General features: G+C 41.7%; 1 protein-coding gene and 1 pseudogene across 1 annotated transcript; one reads left to right on the top strand and one right to left on the bottom strand.

The window, feature by feature from the left end:
• Window positions 1-538: 538 nt before the first annotated feature.
• On the top strand, window positions 539-4,467 carry LOC106613704 (C-C motif chemokine 25). The gene is made up of 5 exons (XM_014216239.3): window positions 539-732; window positions 1,257-1,345; window positions 2,071-2,188; window positions 2,473-2,554; window positions 2,649-4,467. The coding sequence occupies exons 2-5, from the start codon at window positions 1,282-1,284 to the stop codon at window positions 2,670-2,672; spliced, it is 288 nt and encodes a 95-aa protein (XP_014071714.1). The 5' UTR covers window positions 539-732; window positions 1,257-1,281; the 3' UTR covers window positions 2,673-4,467.
• A 13,883-nt stretch (window positions 4,468-18,350) lies between these two features.
• On the bottom strand, window positions 18,351-20,386 carry LOC145858540 (serine/threonine-protein kinase NIM1-like; annotated as a pseudogene).
• Between the last annotated feature and the right edge of the window lie 483 nt (window positions 20,387-20,869).

The following is a 20,869-nucleotide window of genomic DNA, read 5'->3' as shown; positions in this document are numbered from 1 at the left end:
TTAATGTGCATCAACACAAAGAAAAACTGCTACCCAAGACATCATAGATACAATTTTCTTGCCTCAGCCAGTATGTATTGTTATGTAATATTAGACAATATTTGATTGCAATTCAATGCTTCCTATTAGCTTGTAATGAACTTGTGATTCAATGACGTTTCAACAGCGGAAGCTACTTTTGACATAATTGCTTGGATAAAGATCAGGAATCGGATCTTACATAAACACACAGGCTGGTATTCAATCAGTTGCAGACAGTGGGTTTCCAGACAGTGCTTTCAGTGCTGTTGTACAAAATATATTTAAGGAGGAGTCTGTGTGTGGTCCGCATTTTCTTGGTTCGAAGGATGTAATTGATTTTAACAGTTGGTAAATGACTAAAACAAGTCCTGATCCTGTATACTGAGCGCTGGCCTGGCTCCCTGAACCTCAGATCATTCTCTGATAGGAAGGAGGGGCCCTATGTAAGCCCCCCTGAGAAGGGAACAGTTCCACAGTTTGTCACTCATCTTTTCACTCGACTGAGCGAAGAAAAACAGTTCAGTGGCATTCGATTGTGAATCTTGTTCAAATTGTACCTCTTCCCAGCAATTGTAAAACATACTGTGGTTGTCATGCCAGAGGAGGTGTGGCTGATTGAGGTAACAGGGTTGGTGGAGAGGTGAAGGTATCATGTAGCAGCTATAAAACAGCCAAGGGAACTCAACGAGGACATTTCTGCTGAGATACTTTGTAAGTTTTGAGGAGCTTATTTGCGGCATGTTCTGCTTTGTTGGTGTGTGTAGGCTTTTGTGTTGAGAGGTTGTCAGGACTGTTTATATGTTGACCTAGTGCGTGTTTATATCCTTGCCTAATGCTGAATTCATACTTCACTAACTTTCGGATTAATGTTGTAAACATTCTGTACTTTTGCATTTCTAACTAATAAAAGACAGAAGTTTATACAGCTGGCTCAAGAGACAGAGTTTGGCTTTATCTCATTGGTTGTTGATTTATTAGAACATGGTCAGAGTTTCAGCCAAACAAATAACAGCAGGAGAAAACAGCTGAAGACATCTGGATCTGGTTGACTGGTACCAAGAAGGAAGTGTTTGTAATCAAGGGGTCAGCGTGGGGGTCTAGTATTGGGGTCTAGAATGGGAACATACTGGTATTGTAGATAGGGTGGTCTCAATACAAACATCACGTTGATGATGTGGAGGAGGTATTAAAAAGAGAAAGCTTCACTTGCTTTGCATTCTGTCCTGTTCTTGCAGCGGACCATACAGCAGCAGTGACACCATGAGGTTCCAGGCTCTGTTCTTTCTCCTGCTCCTGGCATGCATGTACCTCACTCTGGCTCAAGGTAGGCACCATTAAACAATCTAAGGAACAGTATTCATATTCTGTAGATTCATTATTATGAAGTTTATGTTCACTGAAATTGGTGTAACAGTGTAAAGCAAGCCTTTCATGTGTTTTGGTTCATTCTCAGTACTTCTTGTAATTTACTTCTTGTTGAAAATAAATCTACTGTACATAGTAGCCTACACTCCACATTTGTACACTTAATGCATTGTTGTGCCTGGAGACCTCATTGTACCTCTGGAATGGAGAAAAGTTGTTCTATGTATTTAAAGTTTTTAATACAAGCTTCCAATGGTCCATACTTTGCCCAGAAGAGGAATATTTGGCCACTCAAAATAATGTAGATAATTATTTATGGGAGAATTTTAGACTGATGTGTTGGGATATCTGTCTCCCCCTCCTTTCAAAACATTGTCTCAAATCGCCTGGCACCAGATTTCGCAACACTTTGACTTTGACGGTAGTTTACATAGCTCATATGCAACTTCAAGCAGCTTAAATATGAAGTCCCTTTGATGTCTCTCTTGCATACATCTGCAATACCTTAACTCATCATTTTTTTTCAAATTACAGAAACTACTCATTACACTATTTTGCTATTACAATTGCACAATTTAAACCATTTGCTACTGAAATATCCGTACATGACAGTATGTCATGGGTCAGCACAATAAGAGTATAGAGAAGACTGTAACCATTTAACTTCCTCATGCTTGTTGTTAGGGTCCTATGAGAACTGCTGTCTGAGGCATGTTGCTGGCCTGAAGAAGAGTACCAAGAGGAATGTTGTACGCTACAGGATACAGGAAACAGATGGAGGCTGCAACATCAAGGCCATTGTGTGAGTGTGTTGCAACATATCCTCACCTTCTGTCAGCCTGCCCTTTAACACAATTAAGTGTCCAAATAAAAAGAAAGCCACGCATAACAGTCAATCATTGTGACACTGGTAGGAAAATGTCCTCAAGTTACATGTCAAGAGGACTTGTTGAAAGAGAAATATGAAATCGTTTGTTTTCCTTTTTTTCTCCTCATAGAATATGAATCTAAAAAACAATACGGGCATTGAGAGTCTAATGAAAAAATAAATATATATATCTCCCACCATGTGTCTAATATCCATAGGTTCATACTGAAGAAAGGGAAGACTGTTTGTGCCAATCCCAGCCACAAATGGGTACAGCATCTGAGGACTGTTGTCGATAAGGTACTACTCTCCCTCTTATAACTACATTACTTTGTAAATTCATGTATGTTTGACCATTTTCCAGTATCTAATTATGGCCTTTTTTCATCCATAGATTCCAGGGAATGAGGGGATGTAGTTGATCAGTTGCTTCGTTGGAGGATCTTTCAACCAGTGTATGCCAATTTCCAAAAATAGGACAGTCATATCATCCTGTAACTAGAATGTGAACTTCATTATATTACTCATTATATTACAGTTTGGCTTAATGAGTTTATATTACATGCTTTTGGGAGGATACCTGAGATTCAGATGGCTGTTAGCATGAGGTGACTATCCGTGCCTGCTTGTAATGTGCCACGGCAGCTTAGCATTATTGTGTGAGGGGGCGGAGGGGATGGGGCGGGGGGGGGGGGGTTATTCACTATCCTCATGGGTACCGGAAATCCCCCAAAAGTCCTCACAAGGGTAGTCAATTAGGGAACATTTTCCCTCATGGGGACATTTCCCACATCCCCACGAGGACAAATGCTATTTTAAACTTAGGGGTTAGGTTTAGGTTCAGGGTTAGGTTTAGGGTTAGGGTTCAGGTTAGGGGTTAGGGAAAATAGATTTTAAATGGAAATCAATTTTAGGTGGGGGGGTGGGGCAGAATGCATTGAAAAGCTACAATTACTATTTTGTTAAACCTTGAGACACTACATGACAAAAAGTATGTGGACACCTGCTCTAGTCGAACATCTCATTCCAAAATCATGGCATTAATATGGAGTTGGTCCCCCCCTTTGCTGCTATAACAGCCTCCACTCTCCTGGGAAGGCTTTCCACTTTATGTTGGAACCTTGCTGCAGGGACTTGCTTCCATTCAGCCACAAGAACAAATGTGAGGTCGACATTGATGATGGGCGATTAGGCCTGGCTCACAGTCGATGTTCCAATTAATCCCAAAGGTGTTCAATGGGGTTGAGGTCAGGGCTCTGTGTATGCCAGTCAAGTTCTTTCACACCGATCTCGACAAACCATTTCTGTATGGACCTCACTTTGTGAAAGGGGGCATTGGCATGCTAAAACAGGAAAGGGCCTTCCCCAAACTGTTGTCACAATGTTGGAAGCACATAATCATCTAGAATGTCATTGTTTGCTGTAGCTTCAAGATTTCCCTTCACTGGAACTAAGGGGCCTAGCCCGATCCATGAATAACAGCCCCAGACCATTATTCCTCCTCCACCAAACTTTACAGTTGGCACTATGCATTGGGACAGGTAGAGTTTTCCTGGCATCCGCCAAACCAAGATTCATCCGTCGGACTGCCAGATGATGAAGCGTGATTCATCACTCCAGAGAACGCATTTCCACTGCTCCAGTCCATTGGCGGTGAGCTTTACACCACTCCAGCTGCTTAACATTGCGCATGGTGATCTTAGGCTTGTGTGCCAGAGGAAATTTGGAACTCGGTAGTGAGTGTTGTAACCGAGAACAGACAATTTTTACGCGCTGAGCGCTTCAGCACTCGGCGGTCGCGTTCTGTGAGCTTGTGTGGCCTACCCCTTTTACGGCTGAGCCGTTGTTGCTCCTAGACGTTTCCACTTCACAATAACAGCACCTAAAGTTGCCTGGGTTAGCTCTAGTAGGGCAGAAATTTCACAAACTGACTTGTTGGAAAGGTAGCATTCTATGACGGTGCCACGTTGAAAGTCACTGAGTTCTTCAGTAAGGCCATTCTACTGCCAAGGTTTGTCTTTGGAGATTGCATGGCTGTGTGCTCGATTTTATACACCTGTCAGCAACAGGTGTGGCTGAAATAGCAGAATCCACTCATTTGAAAGGGTGTCCACATACTTTTGAAAATATAGTATATTTTTCTATCAGTACTATGTGTTAAAAGCAATATTTGTATAACTTCACATTTGTAATAAAGCAAAAAATTATAACAAGATGTTTATTAGCCTCATACATATTTATGTGTTTATCAATGTAGGATTTGATCACCTGTCCATATCAATAATCTCCCCTTCATACTTTTCATTTGTATGTTTCTAAGGACAGCTCACTGCACACTTCCTGTACTTGAACTCTTTATACACATTTCATTGGAAAAAGAAAACAGACAATTGCTTCACGCCACAAAGCTTTAGCCCGTCTTATTGCCTTCAGCATGAACCTACATGAGTTCTTTGAAGCTTAGTAGTTGTAATGCCACATACTTACCTGAAATGTGATGTGATGGACAGAGAATCAATGACAGTTTATACATGCTCATTCTTGCTCCAGTTTCAATGTTACAGTGTGTGTGATGCCGCAGGAGAAATGTCTTTAGTAACGCCCAGGCTCCAATGTGCTGCGGGGGGACTAGGTTCCCATGGGAAGATGTATGATTACACGGTGAAGAATAAATACAGTACATTTAGTTTGAAAGCACACAAACTTCTTTCCCAGGACAGGGCAAATCAAATCAAAGTTTATTGGTTGCGTATACAGATTTGCAGATGTATACAGATTTGCAGATGTTTTCGCAGGTGCCGCGAAATGCTTGTGTTTCTAGCTCTAAAAGTGCCGTAATACCTATATACAAAACAATACACACATAATCCCCCCAAAAATGAAGAAATATCAGAACGAGCCATTTCAGAGTCCAGAATATAAATATATATTATAAACTGGGTGGTTCAATCCCTGAATGCTGATTGGCTGAAACATTTATTTTTACTACTCTAATTACGTTGGTAATTACGTTGCGTCGTGCATAAGAACAGCCCTTAGCCGTGGTATATTGGCCATATACCACACCCCCTCTGGCCTTATTGCTTAATTATAGGCTCGGCTATATATAGTATGGCATTGGTTGAAGCTCAATGTTAATTTCATTCTGCACCTACAGTACATAGCTCACATTCTAGACGTCGTATTAAAACGAGACAATAGCGTCCATAAAGTGACCATTGGACTTAAAAAAGTTTGTTGGTGCAAAAGTTTTAATAAAAAAGTATAATTTATCGCTCACATGGGCTCATTTCTGTCAATTAATAACAAACGATGAGCTAACTTTTTGTAGCATATCTGATGTTAACATATTTTCAGCCAAATTTCAGAGTTCCAAAACCAGGAGCAGCAACTCGGTTGCTGCTCAACAGCAGCTAGCTAGTGGCAGGCTATGAGCTATAATTAGCTAATTAACATCAGTCGGATGAGAAGCATGCTACAAGCAAAGGAAGCTTTTAGCATCTCCATACATACAAGCCGCATACAAACCACAGATTCGCGCCTTTGGAACATTTACATTTTAAAAAGTCAATAAATCAATTGAATATACACCATCATAATAAATCCATTATTTATTTTAGGCAGCTCTAAAGAAACGTTGTGATATGAAGAAAATGTATTTCAGAAGAACAGAATACGAGTTGGCCTACTGTATGTTATCTGGCTATGTGCCATGCCATAGTCTGTAGACTTGTTCAACTTTAGTTGTGAATGACAGAAACCTTAGAATGTCTTAGAAATCAAACCATATATGGGCTGCATGATGTCAGTGGTGTAAAGTACTTAAGTAAAAATACTTAAGTCGTTTTTTGAGGTATCTTTTCTTTACTTTACTATTTATGTTTTTGACAACTTTTACTTTTACTTCACTACATTCCTAAAGAAAATAATGTTATTTTGACTCCTTATATTTTCCCTGACACCCAAAACTACTCGTTCCATTTTGAATGCTTAGCAGGACAGGAAAATTGTCTAATCCACGCACTTATCAAGAGAACATTCCTGGTCATCCCTACTGCCTCTGATCTGGCAGACTCACTAAACACAAATGCTTTGTTTGTAAATTATGTCTGAATGTTTAACTGTGCCACTGGCTATCTGTAAATTAAAAAAAACCAAGATAATCGTGTCGTCTGGTTTGCTTAATATAAGACATTTTTAATGATTTATACTTTTACTTTTGATACTTAAGTACATTTAAAACTTTTACTCAAGTATTATTTTACTGGGTGACTTTCACTTTTACTTGACTCATTTTCTTTTAAGGTATCTTTACTTTTACTCAATTATGAAAATGTGGTACTTTTTCTGCAAAAGAAAGCTTGCTCTGTTAGTTGCCTCAGGCTGCACACGCTCTGTCATCAAGTGATCATATTTTGACCCATCAGACTCTTCTCAATTTAATCTTGTCTTCACTAATATGTAAAATGAGTTTCGATTTAAAATGGCCCATTATCAAATGGGCAGAACAAAAATATATATAAGCCTTATGCACTTGAATAGCTAATAGGGGCAGCTTTCCTGCCAGTAGGCTGCTCTGTTATTTCACTCCACACATCAACCACTGTTTGAGGAACATGCAGTCTCTCGCTGCACAACGTGATATTCCACCCAGATGTATTAATTCATTCATTATCAAACGCTCACTCAGCCAACTTATTCAATACTTTCAGAGTCACTTATAGGAACTGGTATCGTGCTTAATGTCCAGCAGCTGTTGATATTCATCCCCTCCCCTCTTTAAAGGGAAAATCCATATGTTTTGCATAAATGCAAATAGCCATGTCTATGAAGGGCAGAGCACAATTGGCCCAGTATCTTTTGGGTTTGGTTGTCATTTTAAATAAGAATTTGTTCGAAGTGTTTTATATATATAAAATATATACACAGTTGAAGTAGGAAGTTTACATACACCTTAGCCAAGTACATTTAAACTCAGTTTTTCACAATTCCTGACATTTAATCCTAGTAAAAATGTCCTGTCTTAGGTCAGAATAATAGTAGAAAGAATTATTTATTTCAGATTTTATTTGTTTCATCACATTCCCAGTGGGTCAGAAGTTTACATACACTCAATTAATATTTGGTAGCATTGCCTTTAAATTGTTTAACTTGGGTCAAACGTTTTGGGCAGCCTTCCACAAGCTTCCCACAATAAGTTGGGTGAATTATTACCCATTCCCCCTGACAGAGCTGGTGTAACTGAGTAAGGTTTGTAGGCCTCCTTGCTCGCACACACTTCAGTTCTGCCAACAAATTTTCTATAGGATTGAGGTCAAGGCTTTGTGATGGCCACTCCAATACCTTGACTTTGTTGTCCTTACGCCATTTTGCCACAACTTTGGAAGTATGCTTGGCGTCGTTGTCCATTTGGAAATCAAATCAAATCACATTTATTTATATAGCCCTTCGTACATCAGCTGATATCTCAAAGTGCTGTACAGAAACCCAGCCTAAAACCCCAAACAGCAAGCAATGCATGTGAAAGAAGCACGGTGGCTAGGAAAAACTCCCTAGGAAAAACTCCCTAGAAAGGCCAAAACCTAGGAAGAAACCTAGAGAGGAACCAGGCTATGAGGGGTGGCCAGTCCTCTTCTGGCTGTGCCGGGTGGATATTATAACAGAACATGGTCAAGATGTTAAAATGTTCATAAATGACCAGCATGGTCAAATAATAATAATCATAGTAGTTGTCAAGGGTGCAACAAGTCAGCAACTCAAGAGTAAGTGTCAGTTGGCTTTTTCATAGCCGATCTTTGAGAGTATCTCTACTGCTCCTGCTGTCTCTAGAGAGTTGAGAACAGCAGGTCGGGGACAGGTAGCACGTCCGGTGAACAGGTCAGGGTTCCATAGCCGCAGGCAGAACAGTTGAAACTGGAGCAGCAGCACGGCCAGGTGGACTGGGGACAACAAGGAGTCATCATGCCAGGTAGTCCTGAGACATGGTCCTAGGGCTCAGGTCCTCCGAGAGAAAGAAAGAGAGAAAGAGAGAATTAGAGAGAGCATATTTAAATTCACACAGGACACCGGATAAGACAAGAGAAATACTCCAGATGTAACAGACTGACCCTAGCCCCCCGACACATAAACTACTGCAGCATAAATACTGGAGGCTGAGACAGGAGGGATCAGAAGACACTGTGGCCCCATCCGAAGACCCATTTGGAAGACCCATTTGCGACTAAGCTTTAACTTTGACTGATGTTTTCAAATGTTGCTTCAATATATCCACAATTTTCCTTCCTTTTGATGCCATCTATTTTGTGAAGTGCACCAGTCCCTCCTGCACCAAAGCACCTCCACAACATGATGCTGCCACCCCCGTGCTTCAGTTGGATGGTGTTCTACGTCTTGCAAGCCTCCCCCTTTTTCCTCCAAACATAACGATGGTCATTATGGCCAAACAGTTCTATTTTTGTTTCATCAGACCAGAGGACATTTCTCCAAAGGTACGATCTTTGTCCCCATGTGCAGTTGCAAACTGTAGTCTGGCTTTTTTATGGCGGTTTTGGAGCAGTGGCTTCTTCCTTGCTGAGCGGCCTTTCAGGTTATGTCGATATAGGACTCGTTTTACTGTGGATATAGATACTTTTGTACCTGTTTCCTCCAGCATCTTCACAAGGTCCTTTGCTGTTGTTCTGGGATTGATTTGCACTTTTCGCACCACAGTACGTTCATCTCTAGGAGACAGAACGCGTCTCCTTCCTGAGCGGTATGACGGCTGCGTGATCCCATGGTGGTTATACTTGCGTACTATTGTTTGTACCGATGAATGTGGTACCTTCAGGCATTTGGAAATTGCTCCCAAGGATGACCAGACTTGTGGTGGTCTACAATTTTCTTTCTGAGGTCTTGGCATATTTCTTTTGATTTTCCCATGATGTCAAGCAAAGAGGCACCGAGTTTGAAAGTAGGCCTTGAAATACATCCACAGGTACACCTCCAATTGACTCAAATTATGTCAATTAACCTATCAGAAGCTTCTAAAGCCATGACATCATTTTCTGGAATTTTCCTAGCTGTTTAAAGGCACAGTCAATTTAGTGTATGTAAACTTCTGACCCACTGGAAAAATTACTTGTGTCATGCACAAAGTAGATGTCCTAACCGACCTGCCAAAACTATAGTTTGTTAACAATAAATTTGTAGAGTGGTTGAAAAATGAGTTGTATTGACTCCAACCTAAGTGTATGTAAACTTCTGACTTAAACTGTATATATTAGCGAGTAGAACTCAATTGATTGAACATGATTGAATATAATGTAAATATATAGGCCTATGTAGGCTACTTTATCTTTTAATGCAGTCATCTTGGTTTTTATTTAAAGCATATTTGTACCCTTTGCTTGTTTATAACAATTGCAAAGACACTGGTAATTGCAAAGACACCTACTCATTCCAGGGTTTTTCTTATTCTCTAAACTATTTTACGTCATGTTGTATAATGATAGGAGACAGGAGAAGGAATACAAAATAGTTTTTTTTATTTCTCTACTCAAAATAGCATACGTCATGGACATGACGGGGACGAAGCCCAAAGCAAACACGTGTGTGAATATATATATATATATATATATATATATATATATATATATATATATATATATATATATATATATATATATATAAACACAGGGCTGTAACCCAAACAAAGAGCGAGGTGTAAACGTCTAATAACAGAACGAGACCCGTAATAACAATTGCACACTAACACGGTAACACGAAAGCCGATACAAAAGAGCACACGTACTCACAAGACCAACGGACATGGAACAATAATCAACAAGAACAATGGTGAACAGAGGGCACATATATACACATAGTAATCAGGGGGAATGGGAACCAGGTGTGCGTAATGAGACAAGGCAGTCTGGGGTTGCTGGTAATGAATCCAGTTCAGTGACGCCCTGAAGGCCGGTGACATAGACCCGGAGCTGAGCTGGTGAAAGGCAGTGCCGGGGGAATCTGTTACATTTTCTACATTGCAGAATAATAGTGAAGACAACACAACTATGAAATAACACATATGGAATCATGTAGTAACCAAAAACGTGTTAAACAAATCAAAATCTATTTTATATTTGAGATTCTTTAAAATAGCTACTCTTTGCCTTGTTGGCAGCTTTGCACACTCTTGACCATGAGGTGACTTTAAAACAGTTACGGAGTTTAATGGCTGTGATAGGAGAAAAATGAGGATGGATTAACGACACTGTAGTTACTCCACAATACTAACCTAATTGACAGAGTGAAAAGAAGGAAGTGTCACAACGTCCACAGAAGGTGGCGCCTCTCCCCGGTCGGGCAGCGCTCGGCGGTCAGCGTCGCCAAAATGTGAGTTTGCTATTCACAAGAAGCATTGCCAAATCAAATCAATCACATTTTTATTGGTCACATACACTTGGTTAGCAGATGTTATTGCGAGTGTTGCGAAATGCTTATGCTTCTAGATTCCTCAGTACAGCAGTATCTAACAGGTAATGTCTAACAATTCCACAACAAAACCTAATATCTAACAAATTCCGCAACACAACCTAATAAACACAATATAGTAAAAGAATGGAATAAAGAATATATAAATATAAAATATATGGATGAGCAGTGACAGAGCGGCTAAGATGCAATAGGTAGTAAAGAATAGATAGTGTAGTATACAGTATACAGTATATACATATGAGATAAGTATTGCGAGATATGTAAACATTCTTATAGTGGCATTATTAAAGTGTCTAGTGTTCCATTTATTAAAGTGGCCAATGATATCAAGTCTGTAGGTAGGCAGCTGCCTCTCTGTGCTAGTGGTGGCTGTTTAATTAACAATCTGATGGCCTTGAGATAGAAGCTGTTTTCAATCCCAGCCTTGATGCATCTGTACTGACCTAGCCTTCTGGATGGGAGCAGGGTGAACAAGCAGTGGCTTGGGTGGTTATTGTTCTTGATTATCTTTTTTGCCTTCCTGTGACATCGGGTGCTGGAGGGCAGGTAGTTTTCCCCCGGTGATGCGTTGTGCAGACCGCACCACCCTCAGGTGAGCCCTGCCTTTGTGGGCGGTGAAGGTGCCTTACCAGGCAGTGATACAGCCTGACAGGATGCTCTCGATTGTGCACCTGTAAAAGTTAGTGAGGGTTTTCGGTGACAAGACACATTTTTTCAGCCTCCTAAGGTTGAAGAGGCGCTGTTGCGCCTTCTTCACCACACTGTTTGTGTGCGAGGAACTTAAAATATTCCACCTTCTCCACTGCTGTCCCATCGATGTGGATAGGGGGGTGCTCCCTCTGCTGTTTCCTGAAGTCCACGATCATCTCTTTTGTTTTGCTGACATTAAGTGAGAGGTTATTTTCCTGACACCACACTCTGAGGGCCCTCACCTCCTCCCTGTAGGCTGTCTCGTCATTGTTGGTAATCAAGATCTACCACTGTTGTGTCGTCTGCAAACTTGATGATTGAGTTGGAGTAGTGCATGGCCACGCAGTTATGGGTGAACAGGGAGTACAGGAGGGGGCTGAGAACGCACCCTTGTGGGACCCCAGTGTTGAGGATCAGCGGAGTGGAGATGTTGTTTCCTACCTTCACCACCTGGGGGCGGCCCTTCAGGAAGTCCAGGACCCAGCTGCACAGGGCGGGGTCAAGATCCAGGGACTCAAGCTTAATTATGAGTTTGGACGGTACTATGGTGTTGAATGCTGAGCTGTAGTCAATGAACAGCATTCATACATAGGTATTCCTCTTGTCCAGATGGGATAGGGCACTGTGCAGTGTGATGGCGATTGTATCGTCTGTGGACCTATTGGGGCGGTAAGCAAATTGAAGTGGGTCTAGGGTGACAGGTAGGGTGGAGGTGATATGATCCTTGACTAGTCTCTCAAAGCACTTCATGATGACAGAAATGAGTGCTACGGGGTGATAGTCATTTAGTACAGTTACCTTAGCTTTCTTGGGAATAGGAACAATGGTGGCCATCTTGAAGTATGTGGGAACAGCAGACTAGGATAGGGATTGATTGAATATGTCTGTAAACACACCAGCCAGCTGGTCTGCGCATGCTCTGAGGACGCGTCTAGGGATGCCGTCTGGTCCGGCAGCCTTGCGAGAGTTAATATGTTTAAATGTTTTACTCACGTCGGCCATGGAGAAGGAGAGCCCACAATCTTTGGTAGCGGTTTGTGTCAGTGGCACTGTGTTGTCCTCAAAGCACACAAAGAAGTTGTTTAATTTGTCTGGGAGCAAGATATCGATGTCGGCGACGGGCCTGGTTTTCTTTTTGTAATCCGTAATTGACTGTAGACCCTGCCACATACATCTCGTGTTTGAGCCATTGAATTGGGACTCCACTTTGTCTCTATACATTTACATTACATTTAAGTCATTTAGCAGACGCTCTTATCCAGAGCGACTTACAAAATGGTGCATTCACCTTATGATATCCAGAATCTATACTGACATTTTGCTTGTTTGATTGCCTTACGGAGGGAATAACTACACTGTTTGTATTTGGCCATTTCCCAGTTGCGTTGCTATGATTAAATGCGGTGGTACGTGCTTTCAGTTTTGCACGAATGCTGCCTTCAATCCACGGTTTCTGATTAGGGAAGGTTTTAATTGTCACAGTGGGTACACTTCCTTATAAACTCACTCACAAGTCAGCGTTAACGTCAATGTTGTTATCTGAGGCTACCCGGAACATATCCCAGTCCACGTTTCGAAGCAATCTCGAACCATGCCTCGAACAAAAGAGATCTCAGAAGACCTAAGATTAAGAATTGTTGACTTGCATAAAGCTGAAAAGAGTTACAAAAGTATCTCTAAAAGCCTTGATGTTCATCAGTCCACGGTAAGACAAAATGTCTATAAATGGAGAGATTTTAGCACTGTTGCTATTCTCCCTAGGAGTGGCTGTTTTTCAAAGATGACTGCAAGAGCACAGCGTGGAATGCTCAATGAGGTTAAGAAGAATCCTAGTGTCAGCTAAAGAAATATCTGGAACATGATAACATCTCTGTTGACGAGTCTACGATACGTAAAACACTAAATAATAATGGTGTTCATGAGAGGATACCACAGAAGAAGCCACTGCTGTCCCAAACAAACATTGCTGCACGTCTGAAGTTCGCAAAAGAGTACCTGAATGTTCCGCAGCCCTACTGCTGCTTTGCTGCCTCAGGACCAGTACAGCTTGCTATCATTTACAGAAAAATAAATTCCCAAGTTTATCAAGACATTTTGCAGGAGAATGTAAGGCTATCTGTCCGTCAATTGAAGCTCAACAGAAGTTGGGTGACGCACCAGGACAACGACCCAAAACACAGAAGTAAATCAACAACAGAATGGCTTCAAACAGAAGAAAATATGCCTTCTGGAGTGGCACAGTGAGAGTCCTGACCTCAACCCGATTGAGATGCTGTGGCATGACCTCAAGAGAGTTTTTCCCACCAGACATCCCAAGAATATTGCTGAACTGAAACAGTTTTGTAAAGACGAATGGTCCAAAATGCTTGCTTGCTAGCCAACTACTGCTATCTTACAGTCATGTCAAAAAGTGTAGCCAGAATAACAGCAAAGTAGCTGCATGTGCATTTGTTTTAGCTGTTTTCTAGTGACATTTATTTGGATACATCCATAACAATGAGCTAATGAGGCGTGATTTCGCCTGGCATAGAAAATGTGCTCACTAGTCAGGACACAGTTGTTTAGAGGAGCTAGCCAACAACACAGCTAAAACAATCACTTCAAACTGAAGCTGGAATGACTGCAAAGTAGCTGCACTTCGTTTCGTTTGACCTTTTTCAAATGACATTTCTTTGTATATATATCTGCAGTCTCTAACGTGCAGGGTAGCGTTCCGAATGGTAGCCCGCTAGTAACAGTAATTAAGGTTCAGGGCAGGGTACAGGACAGAGGCTGACTAGTGGTGACTGTTTAACAGTCTGATGGCCTGGAGATCCCAGCTTTGATGCACCTGTACTGTCTCTGCCTTCTATATGGTAGCTGTGTGAACAGGCTGTCGCTCGGGTGGCTGAGGTCCTTGATGATCTTCTTGGCTTTCCTGTGACACCGGGTGCTGTAGATATCCTGGAAGACAGTGCAGTGTGCCCCCGGTGATGCATTCGGGTGACCGCACTACCCTCTGGAGAGCCCTGCAGTTGCAGACATCACTTTCTTCGCATAATAGCGAGCTAGAACACTTATTAATGCTGATTTGAAACTATTGCTCAGTACAGCATCCTATACATCTGACCGACTGCTTCCAGGAATATACTGAGTGTACAAAACATTAGGAACACCTTCCTAATATTGAGTTGCACACCCATTTTACCCTCAGAACAGCCTCAATTCATTGGGGACATGGGCTCTACAAGGTGTCAAAAACGGTTCCACAGGGATGCTGGCCCATGTTGACTCCAGTGCTTTCCACAGTTGTGTCAAGTTGGCTGGATGTCCTTTGGGTGGTGAACCATTCTTGATACACACGGGAAACTGTTGAGTGTGAAAAACCCAGCAGCGTTGCAGTTCTTGACATACTCAAACCGGTGCACCTGGCACCTACTATCATACCCCATTCAAAGGCACTTCAATCTTTTGTCTTGCCCATTCACCCTCTGAATGGCATACATACACATTCCATGTCTCAATTGTTTCAATGCTTTAACCTGTCTCTTCCCTTTCACCTACACTGATTGAAGTGGATTTAACAAGTGACATCAATAAGGGATCATAGCTTTCACCTGGACTCATCTGGTCAATCTATGCCATGGAAAGAGCAGATGTTCCTAATGTTTTGTACACTCAGTGTAAACCTCATACCCAACTTACACTGATCAAGATATGATTTTCAAAATACAGAACATGTGCTACGATCAATGTTCCAGAACTCTGACTTTTTTGTATTTGCCAAGACAAACAAAGACAAAGTTGTTTTTGGCATGTACCTCATGTTTCTCAACAGTCTCACCTGAGTGGAGAGAATAATAAGTGATGAAATAGGTACAGTTAATCTGAAAGCTATTGCTGTAATGTCCAAAGGAAACAGGGGTAAACATTTGAATTAGAGCAGATATTCACTGCTAGTGACTCAGTGCATACAAGTTAGATGTGTTTATTTAAAAGGAGCACGGGGATATGAAGTACTGACTAAAGTATCTCTGTGTCAGCACGGTGTGAATTAGCTTTTTATTACATTCTTGCTCATCCACTCAACAAGTTTTCGCACATACCGAACTGTCATTCCAATCAAAAATGTTGAGTTAAAGCTGAAATTAATTGAGTAATTGTGTAATTAAGTGTGTACAAAGTTCCCCTTTGCTATTATCTCTGTCTATTCATTTTGACATATCTTCTGCACAGGTGCTTTTAACACTTCATTATAGTATTCAGGAGAGGGAACTTATGAACTGTAGAAAGAATCATTTGTTTTTCATTGAGCAACAATGAATTCAAGTAGCAACCACATTGACTCAGCTAAGACATAAAGCTACCCAGAACCTTAGCATGTCAAACAGACCATTCCCAAAGATTACATGGGATGAAGGATATGATTAATTATTCCTTATAATGCTCCAGTCAGAAAAAATTTATTGTTATTCTTTCAGTTTGATGTATTAGCTTACGCTCTTGAAGACAAAAGGACAGTCAAAGCAATTTTTAGACCTATTGAGCATAGCATAAAAAATGATAAATTCTAAGGGTTCAAGTCAAGTCAGGACTCCACTTTGGTACTAGCTTGGGGTAATTTGATAGTTTGTCTCTCCATCATTTGTTCACATGCTTGCCGTAACAAGATAAAGGCAAGATTGGGGTTCATCTCATTATTGCAAAATGTACTGCATTGTCAGACTGCCATTTAATGGAGAAACATGACAGGTGCAGGTGCAAACTTGTAGAACCTACGCACAAGAACGAGAGAAAAATGAAAGTGTTGACAGCTTCTATCACTGCTTAGAGCACAGGGGTTAGTAATACTCTCATGGGAAATGAGTGTTGAGTAAGATAAGAGGACAGTTAGAGACACTGCTAATGTTTATACAAACTAATCATCTTGATTTTTATGAGAGCGTAAGTTGGGTGACCTCATAAGAACTTGTGACACTAATTCCTTAAGTACAAAACCTCTAAAAAGGCATTGGAAGTTGTATATCTTTCATTGTCTTTAACTGATAATATACCAACTGTCACGACTGTCAGAATGATCGGACCAACGTGCAGCCTGGTTGTAGTTCCACATCTTTTTATTTATAGTGAAACGTTGAAATACACCAAATACTGAAATACAAAAAACAACAAACGTGACGCAGAGAGGAAAACACACTACTCAAAATTAACAACCCACAAACCCAAAAGGAAAAACCCCCTACTTAAATATGATCTCCAATCAGAGGCAACGAGGACCAGCTGCCTCCAATTGGAGATCAACCCCAAAAAACAACAACATAGAAATAGAAAACCTAGAACACAAAACCTAGAAATAGAAAACCAACCGAACACCCCCTGTCACGCCCTGACCCATCTACTATAGAAAATGACCTCTTACAAGGGTCAGGACGTGACACCAACATACTCTTTAGTATCTATTTTCTGAAAGACGCTGAGGCTCTGTGAGGTCCATGATGTAATAAATTAACAAATACGTGCCTCAAATACACAGATCATATTCAAATGCTACTTATAAGATTTCCACTCAGGGGATACTCACAATATAGACTTGCCAGTCTTCCCTAAAGGCCTTTCCACAGTTAGTGCCTACTGTCTACTTCGGAGAGGATACACTTGTCATGTGACGCCCCATGCAGGATGCCCCCTCAACTCCCAAGAGTCATGGATAGCATATTAAAAATAACTATGAATTTGACTTGTTATTCTTTTATTTAAAAATGTATTTAAAAAGTATGGTAATACACAATGCAATAAATATTTTTTTAATACTCATATCAGATTCAGATTCAAATGATATGTTTCTCTTGAGCATTAATGTGCACCCCCAATTGCAAATATGTGAACGAAGAATATCAGTAAAGCCTTTATAAAATTATTGTACATATTTAGCTTCATAAGCAATGTGTTACTGCAGTTTAATTACATGATATCAAAGTAAAGACATTCATTTTCAGACAAAACATTGCACTTGTTCCAAGCCATTGAATAGCCAAAATAAAGATCTGTGCATGTGCTCTACTATGTACAAGAAATCTGTTTTACACATTTTTAAATGTTGTGAATAGCACATTATATAATTTACAAATATATAAACTGAAGATTATATTTGTTATATTTACATGAATGTTCAAGGCATACAAGTATTTAAGGATAAACCTAAGTATTGTAGACCTAAGTATTGCAATGAAAATATCAGGGCATGGGCCCGCACTTGGTGCCTGACTCCCTTACAATTCATATCTGGACAAAGCACTTTTCCTGTATCACAACAAAGAAAGATTAGCCATGCCCTTGCACAACCCCGGTTATATTTTGATGAAGCACTGGACTAAGTAGGCTTGGACGATAGTGTTATTAATCCTTTGCATCAGTCTGCCTCTTGCTGTAAGCCTATTGAACAGAACATAGGCCTATTGAGTAACGTGACGGTCACAACAAGCTGAAGTCAATTACTGTAGCCTTGTTAGTCCATAAACCTCAATAGAATTAATGGACTGTACATTACAAACCAGATCCTGTAATCTTAACCACTGTTTCTTTCCGTCACAGATTTCTGAGGCATACTGAAATGTAATGAATAATGTGAGCACAAGATGGTGGTATTTATCTACCTATCCTCTGTACTACGATGAATAAGCAACAGCAGATCCCTGAGAGAGTGGTGTGTGTGTGTGAGCGTGTGAGAGTATGCACATGTCTGCACAGGTGCGAGTGTGTTTGTGTCTTGTCCATGGAGCACCACTGGTCTCTGAGATATTGCTAACTGGTCCCTCAGATAGTTGTCTGAGAACTTAAGTTCTCAAATGTTCGATATCAATGTAAGTGGTCCTCCAAAAGTGTTTGTTTTAATCCTAAGAGAAGATCCATAACTTGCCAGTCCCTGGTACAAAAACTGTTACGAGACCCTGGTCTATAGCATAACACAGACATTAGTGGGGTTGTGCTTGACCATAACAGCAGTGGCATCCATCTCTTGGTAGTGACAAAGTCGTCAGGGTAGAGGCCTGCGTATCCCACATCCTCCACGGACCTCCTCTTCTGGACATGGTGGAGGAGGATACTGTAGGTCCCCGTCAGGGGGCTGCAATTGTCTGTACAGGTGTCGCTCTGCAGATGGACCGCCATGATGCACAGGTCAGAAAGGGCCAACTTCACCTCCTGCTCCTCCACACACAAGATCTGAGAGGTCCCCGCTAGGTAGAAGGGTGTCTGGGGCAGGGGGGCATACGCCCGGGGGTACACGATGCTCTTCAGCCACATGCTGGTCATGATCTGGGAGGTGGAGTCATGGTCAGAGGGCAGTTGCCTCAGCATGCTCTTTGTGGCCTGCTGGAGGGGTTTGGGTACATAGCCGGAGAAGGCGTAGGTTCCCTGTATGGTGCAGCGCTTCATCTGCCCCAGGTTGTCGGCGTGGAAAAGCATGGTAGCGGTGACCATGAAGTAGAGGAGGATGCCCAAGGCCCAGATGTCCACATAACGACCCATGTAACCTTTCTCTTTGAAGAGCTCTGGAGTGGCGTAGGATGTGGAACCAAAGAACGTGGTGAGGACCTCGGTTGGACCAGTCACTATGCTGAAGCCAAGGTCTCCCACATTAATGCAGTAGCTGGTGGTGTAGAAGACATTCTCTGCTTTCATGTCTCGGTGGACAATGTTGTTGTTGTGCTGGAAGGATAACAAAAAGGGGTGGGGTGGGGGTGCGTTTGTTGGATGTTGCTACAAAATTACGATGATTCAGAGGGGTTGGGTTAAATGCGGAAGAGACATTTCAGTTGAATGCATTCAGTTGTGCAACTGACTAGGTATCCCCCTTTCTCTTTGCCTCTCTAAATCAAGCAAGCAAGAGTACAATCATTGGATACAATGTGGTAAGTCATGACTGTAGACATAAATTATGCATTGATGAGAAAGTTACCCACCCAATCCTCAAGCAGCCCTAATTATGGAGTGGAATTGACATCTGTGCATGTTTACTGTTCAACACTTTCAGTGGGTATAGCTCACCATGTGTTTGATGGCTGAGATGATCTGGGCAAAGATGAGCTTGGTCTCCAGGTCAGACAAATGGCCCCTGTTGGCGATACGTGAGTAGAGATCCCCCCCCACTACCCTACTCCATCACCAGATTCAGGAGCTTGAAGTGGTCTCTATCACCTTGTAATGGCCATTTTGTTACATTTTCCAAAGTGGTATCAGTTGTAGACTGCTCAACTCTCATTCTTGGTACTGTATCAGTCAGACTTGATGAAGGAATGAACCAAATAACTATTTAAGTAACTATTGAAAGGATGACGAACTAATAAACGGTAGCCCTCCTTACCTTTATTCAAGGTATGAATCCCCAATCTAACATTGCCGCACCCTATTTCCCCCCTGAGTTCATAGAAGGAGATCCTTCGGCCTAGTGTAAGGTCATTGACCACCCTCTGGTCTAGGGTCAGTTCTGGTATAATAGGAAGGACTTTGGGTGAATTGTTCACCGAGTCTCACTCGTCTCGCTTGTCTTGGCTTTCTTCTCCTCCTTGTCCTTGCATTTCGGGCTAGTTTGGATTTGAGTCCTAAAGGCGCAAAGGGGAAAAAATTATCAAAATTAGAGGTGAGATTTTATACTTAAACCCCTTCGTGGTATCCAATTGGTAGTTACAGTCTTGTCACATCGCTGCTACTCCCATATGGACTCGTGAGATGCGAAAGTCGAGAGCCATGCGTCCTCCAAATCCCGACCCTGCCAAGCCGCACTGCTCGCCTAACCCCGAATCCAGCCGCATCAATGTGTTGGAGGAAACACCGAAGTCAGCTCGCAGGCGACCGAAGTCAGCTCGCAGGCGACCGGTCCGCCACAAGAAGTCGCTAGAGCGCGATGGGACAAGAAAATCCCTGCTGGCCAAACCCTCCCCTAACCTGGATGACACTGGACTAATTGTACGCCACCTCATGGGTCTCCATGTCCCGGTCACTGGCACAACCTGGGATCAAACCTGGGTCTGTATTGACACCTCAAGCACTGTGATTGTGCCTTAGACCACTACACCACTCAGGAGGCCCCAGAGGTGAGATTTTAATTTGGATGAGATTCACTGTGTTCGATAGCGGGGACTCCGATTTGGGACTAGGGTAATAGAAGTACATTGTTAATCAATTTCAACATGGTTGCCATTTTCCATGGAATCTCCAGTTGGCTGTATGATTTACATACACCGAGCAAAAATATTAACGCAACATGTAAAGTGGTGTTCCCATGTTTTATGAGCTGAAATAAAGGATCCCAGAAATTTTCCATACGCACAAGAAGCATATTTCTCTCAAATTTTGTGCAGAATTTTTTTTACATCCCTGTTAGTGTGCATTTCCCCTTTTCCAAGATAATCCATCCACTTGACAGGTGTGGCATATCAATAGGCTGATTAAACAGCATGATCATTATACAGG

The sequence above is a fragment of the Salmo salar genome, chromosome 10 (genome assembly GCF_965601325.2).
Source record: "Salmo salar chromosome 10, fSalSal1, whole genome shotgun sequence".
Classification (NCBI taxonomy): Eukaryota; Metazoa; Chordata; class Actinopteri; order Salmoniformes; family Salmonidae; genus Salmo; species Salmo salar.
This window is presented reverse-complemented; position numbering and strand designations above follow the sequence as displayed.